The sequence below is a fragment of the Orbicella franksi genome, chromosome 10, assembly GCF_964199315.1.
Source record: "Orbicella franksi chromosome 10, jaOrbFran1.1, whole genome shotgun sequence".
Taxonomy (NCBI): Eukaryota; Metazoa; Cnidaria; class Anthozoa; order Scleractinia; family Merulinidae; genus Orbicella; species Orbicella franksi.
Window position 1 is genome coordinate 11,688,809 of NC_138154.1, and position 15,959 is coordinate 11,704,767.

At 39.0% G+C, this 15,959-nt stretch overlaps 2 protein-coding genes and 1 long non-coding RNA gene across 3 annotated transcripts in view; 2 read left to right on the forward strand and 1 right to left on the reverse strand.

The window, feature by feature from the left end:
* LOC145500511 (uncharacterized) overlaps positions 1-15,959 on the forward strand; it is a 340,504-nt gene that overhangs the window by 249,949 nt on the left and 74,596 nt on the right. The window lies entirely within an intron of this gene.
* LOC145500494 (uncharacterized) lies at positions 188-15,070 on the forward strand. The gene is made up of 5 exons (XM_081480024.1): positions 188-557; positions 12,501-12,734; positions 13,580-13,706; positions 14,378-14,449; positions 14,995-15,070. The coding sequence occupies exons 1-5, from the start codon at positions 464-466 to the stop codon at positions 15,068-15,070; spliced, it is 603 nt and encodes a 200-aa protein (XP_081336150.1). The 5' UTR covers positions 188-463.
* On the reverse strand, positions 7,114-8,975 carry LOC145499846 (uncharacterized). The gene has a single exon (XM_081479375.1). The coding sequence runs from the start codon at positions 8,383-8,385 to the stop codon at positions 7,114-7,116; it is 1,272 nt and encodes a 423-aa protein (XP_081335501.1). The 5' UTR covers positions 8,386-8,975.

Below are 15,959 nucleotides of genomic sequence, written 5' to 3' on the forward strand. Positions count from 1 at the left end.
GACCACACTCAAGAAATCAAGAAACCATTGGTTTCGACTCGTTCCACAATTTCCCAATCTGACAGCAAAAAGAAATGAAAACAAAATTTAAAAAGAAGTTCTTCAAATGGCATTTAGTTTTTAATTTAACATTTAACATATGGTCCTGCCTTTAACTAATACTGAAGCATCTACCTTTATAGCGGTGTTTTCCAGATGCGACTTTGACGTTCAAGATTCTGGCGAATTCAGCAGTTCTGATTTTGATTTAAGAGTATGGTACTGCAGAGCTTACAGCTGGGTCATCAGGGCGCAACCGAACCAGCACATCAGATTAAAATTTGTGACATTTCAACTCTCTGATTCACAAACGTTTGGTCATGATTGGTTCGAAATCTACGATGGACATACCTCAAGGAGCACCTCGTTAGCTACCTTTACCGGAGCAAGGCAACCTTTCATAATACAGTCAAGTGGGAGATTTATGTTGGTAGAGCTTATGAGATTGGGAGGAAAATATTGGTGGATGAAACCCCTTAGTAGCTTTAAGGGTGTTTACACGTTTAATACAACTAAAGGTAAGTTTTGAATAATTTATCCGTTACATGCTAAATCTTCAGAGCAAATTGAAAGGAATACGAGGCAGGTTGCTGTGATTTTTTTTTGGAGGAATTCGGGATGATAACATTAAGTAACAACTTGATTACACAATACACCTTTCAGTTCAAAACCGTTATCCAGTCATACCCTATATCAGTAAAATAATATATATTTAACCGATTTTCCAAAAACATGCCCGCTATTTTGGTGCAAAGTCGTTAACACGGTTTTCATAAATTCAGACATACATTGGCACAGAATGTCCTAAACTGCTCAGGGAACTCCCTAGTTTGACTCTAAATGTTTTAGAAAGATCGACAGAAATTAGACACGCTCGTTTTTCGACCTTTCTGGGTCATCCAGTCTTGTTCCCTTGAAATATATGTCTGGATTTATGAAAACGTTGTTAAAGACTGAACCAAGTGTTTTTTTGATTTAGTTGTTTTTTTTCTCTTTTTTTAATTTGTTTGTTTGCTTTCGCTATGACAGCAGCTTGTAAATCTGAGTTAGCATGAAATGTAGAAACACCTTGCCGCATGTTTCATTTATTTAGGGTTTTTTTTTTCTTTAATTATCGAGCACCCCCCCCCCCCCCACCCCCTTTTTCAATTTGTGCTAAGTTTAGCCCAGGCTATACTCGTCTGAATTCAGTTCGCGCGGTAACTCTGACAAGGAGCGACCGATTAGCGTTCTGTATTTGCTGCCTAAAGGAAGTCTGCCCGAGGACATCATTAAGTCCAATGAAGGCCCAAGTCTAACGATTTGCTAGTAAGTGTCGTCCATTATCCTAGTGAGGCGGGCCTGAGGAGATGTGTAAACTGTACGGGTCACATTTAATCTCGTAACAGTACGCCGTTTGCCCTGTGGCGATAATGTTGCGCTTGCTTTAGACAGCAAAAATCTTTAGCTACATCAATTTAGGGCTTAGACGTGCAATGGAGTAGACATTTCTAGCTGCTGTTGGGTCATTTGCCCTCAACTTTGATGTAACTAAAGACTTGGAAAAAATCTGTTGAAATCTGGATACGGCCGTTCGGCGCTCGACAAAATTGAAGTACATCCGGGACATTGCTATTTGCGAGCAAAACATGGCCACGAGCAGAGTGAAGAACATGAGTTCAAGCGCTTATCGTGAGTAGAATTTCCTTGTTTTATCAATTTTAGGCGTTCTCGGCTTAGCTAACTATCAGAACTGTCTGTGATTCGCTAGCGTGGAAGAAATTTATTTGAGTGGCTTCCGGGCGATAATTGACGTAACGACAACATGTTGAGTGTTCGCTTACTGCTAACTATGGCCTAGTTTGTTTGAAGCTCAATCTATTCTCTATGTAGGAAGCTCTTGTTCTCGATGCAGACCTTTATAAAGCTATAGATCAGCTCTCCGCCGCGGTTTTGATATCTGTACGTTCGTTGATTTAGATTCCAATTTCATGTTGAAAGCACTTTTAATTAAATCGTATAATTCATGATTCAACGAAAAGACGGTGAATTTAGTCTTCCTGGCCTCAAAAGGCATATAGGAGAGTTATTTGCTGTTATGCCCTGAAAGGGCAAATTAGCAAATTAACTAATTTGCCTTTTCAGGCTCCAAAGGCCTCGTTTTGGGATTTTGGTGCGGTTGACGTTTTCAGTTATATGTAAGGGCGGGTTTAACTTTTTCTTATGCTTGCCACGTTGCCTCTTCGGTTAGTTAATTCGTTTTAGCCAGTTTGGTTTTTAGTTTTTAGTTTTTATCTCTCATACTCTGCCGATTATTTTCATAGTAGCTTGTTTTCGATTCATTCAATATTTTTCGCTTTGTTGATTTTGTTTTTTGTCCTTTGTTACAGTCAAGAGTGTCGAAACGTGGCCACCCGACTTAGTTTTTGACATCTTTTTGACAGGTTTTAGATTAGTTTGATGGGTTTTATGGCTTCCGGTTGCTGTAAACTCCCAATAAGACGCCTTAAAAATCGAAGTCGGGATATCAAAGCCGGCGCGCTTCTTCGTTCAGTTCAGTTGCAAAAATTTGGCGTTGCAGGTAAAAGTAGATTACGGAGGGGAAAGATTTGCGACATTTCTACTGAGAAATGTTACATACGAAAGCCTGCTTCAGACCATACAGAGGAATTGTTCACCTCTTGCTCACCTTGGTCAAGATTCTATCAGACTTCGCTATAAAGACGAAGATGGAGACTTTGTGAACCTCAGTCAAGACGATCCTTTTGCTTTTCCTGAAATGTTGCGTACAGCAAAGCAAGTAGGCGATCGAGACTACAAAAAAATCTACATCAAGGCCCACGAGGTGAATTTTCCAGTTCCACAAAAAATGCTTGACTGTGGTGGGTTGTCAACTTCTGCTGCTTTCAGTGGCGGCGAGTTAGAGCGAAAACAACTTACCTACAGGGCTTTGGCGCCAGTTGCCACTTCAACGGCACAAACTACAATTCCGTGTTTTACATTAGCTAGGGAAAGGAGTCCATTAGATCTGAAGGAAGAGGAACTAAAGGAAAATCTCACTGTCTTGCAAGTGCAGCTATCAACTGCAAGAGAAGAATTGAACAATCTGAAACAACAAGATAAACAGTTTTTGTCGCTGTCCAGTATTCGAGCACGAATGTGTACAGTTTGCCACGTCGCTGGGCACACAAAAACCACCTGCAAGAATGAGCCTTGTACTAACATCAGCCGTTGCAAAGTACGAGAGAAACATCCAGAACACAGAGCAAATATACAAGAGCTACAGCATACGATAAAGAATCTCGAACAACAAAGTGCAGACGAGGAAGCTAATATGGAAGGTCTCAGAAATGCGCGCGAGCGGGCCAAATTATCATTTTTCGCCATAATGCGACCGAGATTACGAGCCCAAAATTTCATCAAATATGCAAGTGGGAAACGTCTTCAGTTGGATCGTGATTCCAAAATTCTCAGCTGAAAGCACTGATGCCTCACAAAGATATAAGCTAGAGCGCAAATACTTGTGCGAGTTCTTCAAGACAGCGGTGACATTACGGATTATTTGTTGCAATATTTTCGGCTTTATTAGACTGCTTTAGTTGAGTTATGAGTTTTGTTTTTACGAAGAAAAATCATGATCCCACTTTCATAGTAACTCGATGCGCTCTACTGCACAGTAGTGACTTTAACTGTGAGTTGATGAATCTCGATGTTCTATTGATACTTTTAGTGTTGTGTTTTACCTGTAAGCGTAAATTTACGGCATTTAATCAAAATAATCGTGGTTTATATCTTACTGTAAGTAGATTATCCCATTATTATTTACAACGTTCTGTTCGTTTACTTTATCCAGGCGCTGTGCGGTCGCGCATAATTGCATTTGGAAAGACCAAACAGGGGTGTTTTTGATATTCTGTTTCTTGGTCTGAAAAGTCATAAATGTATTGTACACTAGTTGTTCAGAGGTAAAACTGATCATGGTAGAATTATTCAACGAAATAAATTAAGGTTTTGTATTCTGGTTCTGATTTCATACACTTCATAAAGAAACCAACACAATGTCAGACAGTCCGGCGTGCGGCAGCATTCTGATTACATTCAATGTAAAATTTGAATTTATACTTATAGGCGAACCCACACGGGAGGAAGAAACAAACCTATAAACCGGAAACCCAGCTCGAGTTCTTTACAGCCACGTTCTGTGTACATCTTCAACCTTGTCTTTTGAAGTGCTGATTGCAATGAGCCAATCGCGAAGGCTGACGACCGGTGTTTGTTTCATGTTTATGCGAATAAACGTGTGAGTGGGTCCGAAATATGCACATGAAACACTGAAAAACATGGCTTGCACTCTAATTCTGGACTAACATCTCACGAAACAGGAGGTCGAATATAACAAATTGCTTGTCTATTACGTGCTGACATGGCTATCAAGTACGGAGGCCCGTTCTGGTCAAAATTGTAGTAATAAAATTGCCCCACAAGTCAGTTTTTTCAGTCAATGTTTTACTTTTTATGAGCTTGCTGTGTATTTTCATCGGCGGTACAAATTTCTTTTTCGAGGTGCTTGCTTATTTTTTTTTTTTTAGCAGCCTGAATTATTTTAATTTAGTCAGGTCAAATTTTTTGTGGGTACTAGGAACGAATTTTTTCACTCGTACTGCAAATTATTTTTGACTGGTACTGCGAATTATTTTTTACTTGTGGTACTGAGAATTATTTTTTCATTGGCGCTGACAATTATTTTTCAAGGTATCGTGAATTTATTATTTGGCCTACAATACATTGCGGGCTTGCGATTGAGGGAGACTGGCTCGAGTGTTTTGACTTACTAGGCGGCCATTTTGAAAATTGTGCGAGTGCTATCCAAAAGAATGCCAAGGCGAAACATTGTCAGAGAAAGAAACGAAAGAGGTTTTCACCTTTTCTTACAAAATTTGAAAGGAGTCGTTAGTGTGTGCGCAAGTGATGAGGTTTTCTGGACCGAAGATTTAATAGAAGAGATTACGCAGCGGCTGCAAGACTCGTACACAACTCTAACCCTTATTGAACATGACATGACTTCCCAAATGAGCGATCCCCTTCTTGAACATGTGCGTCGTTTGAAGAGCAATGTGCAATCTCTTCAAAGACTTCTCGTGTCTTGTGAAACTACTGCATCAAGCGCAGAGAATTCTGTTTCATTTTATCCTCAACCAAGTCCAAGGATGGAGGGTCAAGGACCTGGAAGACCGGCCTTGAACATAACGAAAGAACAAATAGAATATTTGCGTTCTATACATTTTTCATGGGAAAAAATAGCCCAGTTGCTTCACATAAGTGTATCAACGCTTCAAAGAAGACGAAGGGTGTTAGGTATAAGTGATAATTTTGAACAATATTCAGACATATCTGATGATGAGTTAGATCAAATCTACAAAGAAATAACTGCAGCTGATACAAATGTCAGCAATGGTGGATTTCTCACACCAAATATTGGTAGGAGACGATTTATTGGAGCCTTGAGGAGTAGAGGGTTGCGAGTTCAACGCTGGAGGGTAAGCGATGAAGACTACCAGGTACAGATTGATCCACCAACCTTTGTGCTCACAGAAGAGCAAAGGATGCAACTGCCAGATCCCTTTCAAAATGACCATAATCAAGGTCGGAACAATTACCTTAATAGTGCCGAGCTCATGACATTATTCCTTTTCAACGAGGAAGAAACTTAAGAATGGAAGTCACTGATGGAAAACCCTGTTGATGTGAGCTTTTATGTCTGCTTGCAATTTTGAAAACTAGGATTTCTGTGTCAAATAATAAAAAACTCCGTTTGTTGCTGCTTTTTGGAGGAAAGATTTGAACTCAACCTAGATTTTGACTAGACCTTTGAGAAGGTAAAGTGCATTAACCTAAGTGCACTGAGTCAGGTTATTACAAAACAGTCATTTTGTGCCCTTGGGACACTTTGCAAAATTGTATCCCATGATGAACAGAGGGAGAAGTCAGATGTATAAGAGTCACAATAGAAAACCTACTTTGAAAGATTAAAAAATCATCTTGTTAACACCCACACCCTCCACCTCCCCTCAAAACAACTTGGCTTTTGTACCCATTTTACAGTCACCATTCCATGTTTTCTAATGACAGGTCTGTAGTTCTTCATTCAAAGTGCACTCAATAGCTCCCACTTTCATTTTTCATTAACATTAAGAGTGGTAATGACCTGGATAAGTTGTTACACAGTTGCCTCTTTTATCTTCTTTCTGATTCTTTTGTTTGTTTGTTTGCCACAAACAAAACCCACACCAATGAACTAAAGTAGTGAACACCATCAGAATATGAGAATTGAAATCATTCAGGAAAACATTTTACAGTTCATCAGCCTGAGTTCTATAGCCTATTCCCTGCACTAAGAGTGGGTATTTCTCCCATATAAAGAATTTCCCTGAAAAAAGAGAAAAATGATACTTGGGTTGATAACATAAACATTTTATTAAAGGAAAGTAATGACAAAGTTAAGTAACAAATACCGGGTATGAAAGTAAACTTTTGCTACCTCTTCCCATAGCTGTCACTAAAGTATTGAGGTACATGTATCAATAAGGCTGGAGAAAACACTATTTAGAGATCTCGCTTGAATACATACAAAACTGATGCAAAGCACCATTACTAAACCCAACCAGTTGCAAAAGCTAAGTTGTTAAAATGGAAACCCAAGAATGAGGAATATCCTAGATTGAAGCAGGAATATCCTAGATTGAAGCAGGAATATCCTAGATTGAAAACCATTTTCTGTCAGTTAACTGAAAACTGTTCAAACTCAACATGGCCTGATGTTGTCATGAATAATATTACCATTGTTTAACATGGCCACTGAAACATTTGTGATTAACAACATCATGTTCAAGGGACAGACTTCTTTCAATCGAACTTGACTTCAAGGTTCAAGTTGTTGTAATGTAAAAACCTTCAAAACAAACTGTCACCTTTCTACAAATTAACTCTTGACAAAGCATAAGTTTCAATTCAAACTTGTAATCCTCATTTCTGAAAAGAGCCTTTTGGTAACAGATGTAATAATGCTTAACTCTACAATAACATTATTGGAATCTGTTAAATAATTCCAAAATATGTGCTACCAAAAGCATAGTCATACAGATTAAAGAGTATGTCATCTGAAGGAAGACTGACTGTGCTGCTTGGAGATGGGAGATGCAATGTATTAGTGCAAGTGTTTGAAGTAGGGAGGAAGCTCCCACTGCTGGATACAAATCTGATCTGCGGGGAAATTGAAAATCCCAATGCTGGCTCCTCATCTACGCCACAAACAAATTGCAAAATGTGATTAAGGGTTAGGGTGGTGGATCCAGTAACCCTTCTCCCTGAAGCAACTTCTTTCACGTATTTGTAAAATGCGGCATATACTTCTTTTTCATACCTCTTAGTATTGGAACCCTCCTCTGCAAACTTTGGTTCCAACAAATGGACAAGATTCCTCACATTGAGTTTGCTAGAAGAGGGCCTGAAAAGGTATAAAAACAAAGGAAGCTTTGCCATCAGTTGCAGGACTCCAACTTTACGTAAACCATTTCGTAGGTTGACAATGCAGGGGGAATGCTCAGATGAATCATCAATAAGTTCTTGAAGTTGTTCCTCAGACAGAAAGCTGGGAATTTTCCCATTCTGTAGAACACTTAATCCCATTATTATACCAGATGTATAGCAACGTTCTGCAAAGTCCTGGATGAGTCCACTGTCAAACAATTTTTCTTTGATTTCTTTGAGAACTAACCTGAAAAACTCTTTTCTAGGTCCCCCCAAGTCCTGAGCTCCCTCTCCCATAAAATTTACCTCAAGTGGCAGCCTTAAGTTGTCAATTAATGCTACTTCAGCTAATGCATCTTGAAAAACATGGTCCCTATCTATTATTATAAAGTTGGTCTTTCCTTTTAGTTCTGTTGAGGGGTCAATTATGTCCAACTGCCTTCCATCTAAAATGTGTTCTTGGGCTTTCTTCAGGATGGCAACTGGATTTTGAAATCCCTTACATTCATCAATAATATTGACAGTAATGTTATCAATGATTCTCAAATAGTCAGCCTCACTGAGAGGCTCTCCATTATCTACAGGCTGTTCCTTATTAGCCGCAGGTTGTACTACATGTTGTTCTCCATTGCCTCCCTCTTGATCATCTACAGTTATGGCTGCATGTTGTTCTCCACTATCTCGCTCTTCATCATCTGCAGATTCGACTGTATGTGCCTGTTCCTCTGCATGTTCCTCTTCCTTATGTCTATTTGTATTTGGCCCTTCACAGTTCATAGATTGCACCTCATCTTGTACGATGATGCTCTCTTGATTCACTTCTGACATGAAATCATCCATACTCCTTTGAATACCACTGTCCACCTCATCAGGGTCATCTTCGACCAGTAAACGCACATACACAGCACCTGTAGAAGCAATGCTTTTCAGCAAAATGTTTCCATTGATCCTCACCCCTGAAGCCAATGTCGGTTTCACTAGCACTCCAGAGATATTCTTCACGAATTCGAACTCAATGTATTTGCATTCCTCTGGAAACTGTGCTTTCACTTTATTGTAAAGGGTTTTTTCATTCCACCCTTTGTCAATTGTAAATCCACTTATAACACGATTTCTACGTTGGAGACTGACCTTTTCCTAGCGAGTTGTTGGTGTTTTTTCACACTGTAAACCCACAATAATAATGTCTTTGATGGCAAACTCATTCGATGGACGGCCAACCCTTTGTGTCGAATTAGAGCGGCCTCTACCGCTCGAAGTAGGAGCAGAACTACGATGAGTTGTTCCTTGCATACTCGGGAATCTTCGGTGCAGTTCCCTTACCAAACTTCCTGAACTTCTAGAAGAAGATCCCGATTCTGATCCTGACGGAAGGGCACTAGAAGCAGAACCAGAAGATAATGGACTCGAAGAGGAAGAACTTCGCTGATTACTTGCTGCCGCAGTGTGATTGGAGTTCACTAGCTGAGAAATTCGACTGATTTCTGTTATAGCATTATTGGCTATCTCACGTATCTGCCGTTGAACAGATTTATCCATCTCCAAATATTTTCAATACAATTAAAAGATGAAACCTCAAAGATGGCGCGAAGAAATTGAGCGGGAAAGTACTCGAGCCAGTCCCCCTCAAATCGCAAGCCCGCAATGTATTGTAGGCCAAATAATAAATTCACGATACCTTGAAAAATAATTGTCAGCGCCAATGAAAAAATAATTCTAAGTACCACAAGTAAAAAATAATTCGCAGTACCAGTCAAAAATAATTTGCAGTACGAGTGAAAAAATTCGTTCCTAGTACCCACAAAAAATTTGACCTGACTAAATTAAAATAATTCAGGCTGCTAAAAAAAAAAAAATAAGCAAGCACCTCGAAAAAGAAATTTGTACCGCCGATGAAAATACACAGCAAGCTCATAAAAAGTAAAACATTGACTGAAAAAACTGACTTGTGGGGCAATTTTATTACTACAATTTTGACCAGAACGGGCCTCCATAATCAAGTGTGCTATTACAAAACATATCCAAGATGTTGAAAAAATGATCAGGATTGTCGTGGGGTAATTTCAAGTATACCATCAGCAATAGCAATTTTCGTTTCATTTTCAGCTAGCAGTTGGTGTCGTTGCAAAAAGCCCTTGATTTGGTGGAAACACAGTTCTCATGTGTTGAAATCTGGGGAACACGGAGGCTGATAAATAAGTCCAACCCCGCAATCCCCAAGCATGCCCCGCAAAACGGGTTCCACAAATCGAGCATGGTGAAAACCACAATTATCCATAATAACACAATCCTCACGTTCAAGAACAGCGCTTCCATCTTCCCGCTCTAACTGGAAAGCTTCATCAAAAAAAATCAGAAGCTCCATGCCATTCGACGGCCCGTCTAAAATGTTACAAAAGTCAACCCCAGTTATCGAGTGGATTAAGTTAACCGTGTAATTCGCATTTGGCGCGTAGCGTTGCACTTCGAATGCGGGTACACCTACAGGCGCACTGCCATAAATTCTATTTCCCGAAGTTTTGATTACCCCAGTTTCATCGAAAAAGTGCAGTTGAGTTGAGTGAAAGGTTGAAATTTCATTCAGATAATCATCTGTTCTCTCGATTACTTCAGTCGTGGTAGATTCACGCGGAATAACTGATGTTGTTTTCTGGTCGTGGCGTGCTCATTTCGTGACAGTTTGTTTATTTGTGAACTGCTTGGGAGATCAGTTGGATGAAGGATTCCATCAAGAAGCAGTCTTTGCCTGATCTCACTGGCATAAATGCTAGACTTTATGAGTCGCCGAGCTTCTATAAATCCAGAAGCGTAAAGATCAACTTTCTCCGGGCCACGACAGACTTTTGGGGCTCTAAGAGACGTATTAGGTTCATTGTACCGCTTGACAATATTATTCGCATACGAACTTCTCTAGCGATTCCTCGCTCGCTGTTGCCGTCATGGTAAAGATCCAATACCCGCTCCCGGTGACAAAGTGATAAAGCCCGCCCGTTATCGTAAAAACCGCCGTTTTGGTTCAGGCGAAACTGGACATTCGCCTTTTGAATACAAGAGAAAGCAAGTAGCTGAAATAAACAGTCACAACGCTTGAGACAACTTCAAACTGGAACTCACTCATGTTTTGATCGGCAGCCATGATGTCTGTCTGTGGTTAAAGTTCACTCTGTGCTTAAAGTTCACGGTCGCTTACAATCTAAATTTGCCGCCAAAAATTCCTTGCTCTGAAAATCTGATTGGCCCGCTTAAACCGGAAGCCATCAAACTAATCAAAAAACTGTCAGAAAGATGTCACAAACTTAGTCTGGTGGCCACGGTTCGACGCTCTTGACTGTAATTAGCACCACTCTCTGCTCTTTCACGTGATTTTGTACATTCATTAGTTGTCACTTGTATTTACGTAATCACTAGCACCTTGATATTATTTAAAGCTCGTTTTTATTCAAAAGTTGTAATAACTGAAGGTCTCTGACTGAAACGTTTTTATTAAATTTTTTAATCTTTTTTAACGTCAGAAGTTGTCCGAATTGAAATGAAATGTTAAAACGTCTATATGACGAGAAATTAAAATGTCCTCCCCTTCTCGCAGCGACTTGTCGCCTGACAACACGCGAAGCAGTTCATCGCAAAAACCTGTCCCAGCGTCCCGGGCTTGACGATTCTTGCTGCCGAAAATTTAGGACTGAAACTAACCAACTAAACAATTATTAGCTTTCGTCAACTTTGTTTGGTATTAAAATTTGTGTTGAACAATTTTAAGAATCTTCACCCGGATCTTTGGCCAGGCCATTTTCAAACAAAAAAAAGTTTCGCATCCTCTGCTCTAGCTCGAATAACGTATGCGGGTTTGTCAACTTCGTTCTAAGGTGATAGGTTCTAGTAATCGCATTGTTATGACTCTTTTGGATTTTGGATCCAAATCACGTGGGAAAATCAAACAAGTCTGATACCTTGCTGACGTTATCAGTGTACCTAACAACTCCGACCTCATAAATTTTGGACACCAGCCAATCAGATAATAATGCTCATTTCCGTTTGGGCTGAGGTGAAAAACATCAAGAGGCAAATATTGGATGAAAGACCGCGTTTGACCTCATTTACAAACACCAAGAAGAGAGTTGAAAATAAGAGAGTTGCGGAGTATTTTTGACGAAATTCGAGGTGTTTGGAAATGAGGTCAAATAGAGTTTTTCATATATCTTCTCAATCGAAACTAAAGTTGAGGAGAAAACGGAGAAATAAAATCATAAAAATCTATACATGGTAATTATATAAGACCAGATATCCAAACACCCTAATGGTCATGATTTTCTTTGTTTAAACTTGATGAATTACTAATGAGTTTGACCAGAGAGTCGAAAATGCACAGAGCTACGGAGCATTTCTTAAGAGCTTGAAAGTGTTTGGAAATGGCGAAAAAGTTGGTCTCAGGTGTTTGATATATCTTCTCAATCAAAAATATAAAGTAAGTTGCAAACGGAGAAATATCATAAAAATTATATGATTATTGAGATCAGTAATCCAAACACCGCTACCGTTATGATTTCCTTTGTTTTAACTTGATGAATTATTGATGAGTTTGAGAAGGAGTTTTCACATCATCCACAGGCGTGATGGCCTCATGATTAGTGCGCTCGTCTCCGGATAGAGCGGTCCGGGCCGAGGACATTGCGTTGTGTTCTTGGGCAAGACACTTAATTCTCACGGTGCCTCTCTCCACCCAGGTGTATAAACGGGTACTGGCGAATTTAATGCTGGTGCATTAAATCCCATCCAGGGGAAAGTCGAAATACTCCTAGTCGATTCATGCTACAAAAACCGGGATAAACTCCGGCCTGATGGGCCACTTGGCTCGTATGCAGACTTTACCCTCATTTTTCACATCTCAGATGTCTTACGTGGTCTTATTAAATTAAACTGGTTCTCTTTTTTACGTAAACGTTACCTTGCATATGCAGATAAACCGGAAATATTGATCACAGACCCAGATGTGCGGGCAGCACCAGGTCACTTAGTTTGGTGTTCTGCCGAAGGATTTCCACCTATCAACATATCCATCCTTAAGAACTCTACCTCCTTGGATAGCGGAACTGGTTTGGTAATGACTCACGTAAATGAAACTGGAAACTACTCATGTGTGGCTAGTAATGAAGCTGGTGCCGACGAGAGAAGCTTCTCGGTTACAATTGTGGGTAAGACATATCTCACCAGACACTACATTGAAATACTCTGGTTATGAGAGGCTAAGATCATCTTCGTAGAATAGAAAAAAAAAACCCTTGAACATTACATTGCCAAACCTAATGTTTATGTTACGTCTGAGTCAGTTACAATCGGCACATTTGTGTTTGGGTTGGCTTTGCTGTTCTTTTCAATTACAGCGGTCGAATTAATAGAATGGCAAAAATTCGACTTCCACTCAGACATCGAACTTCACATACGCGGAATCTACTGCATACATTACAGATACATTATATAAATTATATCAAATCCACAGCACTATACGTCCAGGTGTAATGTGCAAAAATCCTGGTGTGAAAAAATATGGCGAGAAAAGAGAGATCTGCTTCGTCATGCATCAAAAACACTAGACATACGTCTAATATAAATCGGTACAGGAGCGAGGAGCAGTCGTAATGTTATCTCTTGGAAATAACATCTGTAATAAAAGAAAGAAAGGAACATTCAAGACTTGTCTTTCACATGCAACAAGGTGGTGTAACGCCATTTTCGCGTTTAAGCACCTTCTCCTATTTTCATGGATGCTGTTAGCGAGCATACCAAGCTCAGAATTTTCAATTTGCATAGTGCTTTTTTACCGCCACGTTGAAACCATTAAGTCCTCGAAGAAGAACCGCTGACCCTAAAGGTTTTCTTTTTGTCGAATTAGCAAGTTTCATGCCATTAAGTTTCACGTGCAAATCTCCTGACGAACTTAATTATATCAGTCGACTCAAATGGGTATACGTTTCGGCACATGGAATGTCCGAAGTTTGAACCGGACCTAAAAGTGCTTCATTACTTTATTTACATGCAGAGTGCCCAAATCTGTGCTTTAGCCGTGGTAAAATAAGGAACCGTCAGGCCGAAAATACATTTTGGTGCAAAAATTCAAACTCATCAGTTGACATCTTCAAGTGTCTTCCAACGACGGCTACAAACCTGTAAGTGTACAGCTTTGTCGGGATATCGACCTTCTCGACTTAGTTTTGTCGAATGGGTAATTAATATTTATTTTTCCCTCTAAACGTTTTGAGGACAGATAGGAGTGATAGATTTCTCACTGAGACTGGAGCAACAAGAGACTGATAAAATACATGTTGAAGTGTAATGTTTCGACAAAATTTTGTTCAAACGAGGATGCAAACGATTGCTGGAAAAAGGAAGGACCTCCTTATTATATGACGAGATGAAATTTGTACCCTTTTGAATAAAATTGGGCGTGAAATTAACACCACTGCTCAGTTGAGTGCCAAAATATGGCATCTAAAAGATGTTTCTTAATCCCTTTTTGCAAACAGCCGTTCTTTTTTGTTTTACAAAATGTTACCTAGTGGCAATCGTGCTTTTGATAACATTTGGCCAAGTTTGACAGCAACAGTGCGGATGTAAGGGATTTGCGAAGACGAGATAAAAGACTCAACTGAAGCTTTTAAAATGATAAACTCTTAAAACTTTTGTTGGTAATCACTTGAATTGGCTATGGACAACTTCTGCGAAACTTGCATAAGAGCGCAATTTTCACTCATAAGCTATCTGGAGTGTCAATGGTGGTCATTAAGCAAATTAAACTTCTAATATGTTTTTTTTTATTTTTGTTTTCTTACTGAATTAGCAACATAAGCGGGAATAAGATTGCATATTTGCCTAAAGAGGTCCTCCATAACATGGCTGGGCTTAAATCCCTGTAAGTAGCAAAGAAAGGAGCCTGCTCGCATGTGACTTTTGGTATCTCGTGACATCATTATTTTTTATTCTTTTATTTTTAGCCCATTATCCAAGAAACGCAAGGCTGGATTTTTTTGTACCTAAAGGTTAATTGACTCTTAAAAATAATCAGAGCAAATGAAAAAAAAAATAATAAAAATAAAAAATAATAATAATAATAATATATATATATATATACAATATATGTAATCGGATGTTGATTCTCAGAAAGTTGGAACGAATAGATCAAGAGTAGGCAAACACGAGCACTTCTCTTTCTCCTGATTTCTTACCTTTTGGCGATTCCTCTACTTTTATTTTTCTCATTCTGTTTCTCTCATTTTCTCCTTGCCTCTACCTGAAAAATCATTTAAACAAGTTAAGAGACGATCCGATCATGGTTTCTCCTTACAAAAGGATAATGATATTCGTCAGATGACAGTTAATGTTGTGTTTAAAACAATAACGCGCGAGCAAGAACATCTGATGGATTATAAGTGCCTTTATTGTCTTTGTTGTTTCTAGTGATATCAGTGATAATGGAATAGAAGTGCTGCCAGAAGCAGTATTTTCAAAGATGTTCAGCCTGCAAGAGTTGTAAGTTTGCACCTCCATAATATACCATTACAATTTTAAGAGGCCTTTAAAATTTGAAACTTCAAATGTTTTACATTTCAAAATTGTTTCTAGCTTAGAAGTATTATTTGCTCAGATTTCCTTATAAAATAGAAGCCAGTATTGAAATAATATCTACCTCTACGGAAAGGATACTCAGCTCTGTACATTTGGTGTCGTAATAGTACATAGTTCATAGGTTGGACTATAATTAAGCGTTTGTGAAAATTTCAGTTTTTGATTAACGGGGCGAAGCGGAAATGGCTGGTAGGTTCTTGTTTTGCAGGAGAGCGATATTTGTCAATGCACTAGTTACAACCTGCATAAACACGAGTAATAATTGTAATAGGACTGAGAGGAGTCGAATTCGGTCGGTAATCATAAGAGTGATTAACAAATCGGACTTCCGCTTCGCGATCGTCCGATTTGTTAATCACGAGTATGATTACAGACTAAATTGGATGACACGATGTCCTGTTACCAATTAATCATAACAATTACAATTTCCCACAAAAGTAAAAGTTTCATTTAAAAAAAGAGCTTTTAATAGTCATTTTTCAATATCATAATTAAAAATATGGAAAAAAGCTTGCAAACTGGCTGTTATTTTCATTCAAAAAAGTCACCGGAGACTAAAGCTCCACAATTTTACAAAGTCAGTATCTGGAATTGGTTACTATAGCGATGTAATCAATGTTGTGATTGGTGGATATAGTGTAGAGGACTTAAAATGATTGGCTCATGTAACTGTCCGATTACAGGTGTCCGATTACAGCCAACTGTCCGATTACACTGTCCGATTACAACTTTGCAGATTAATTAGAGCAAAATACAGCAGTTTATGCACCAATCACATTTGAGGAAATTGTAATTGT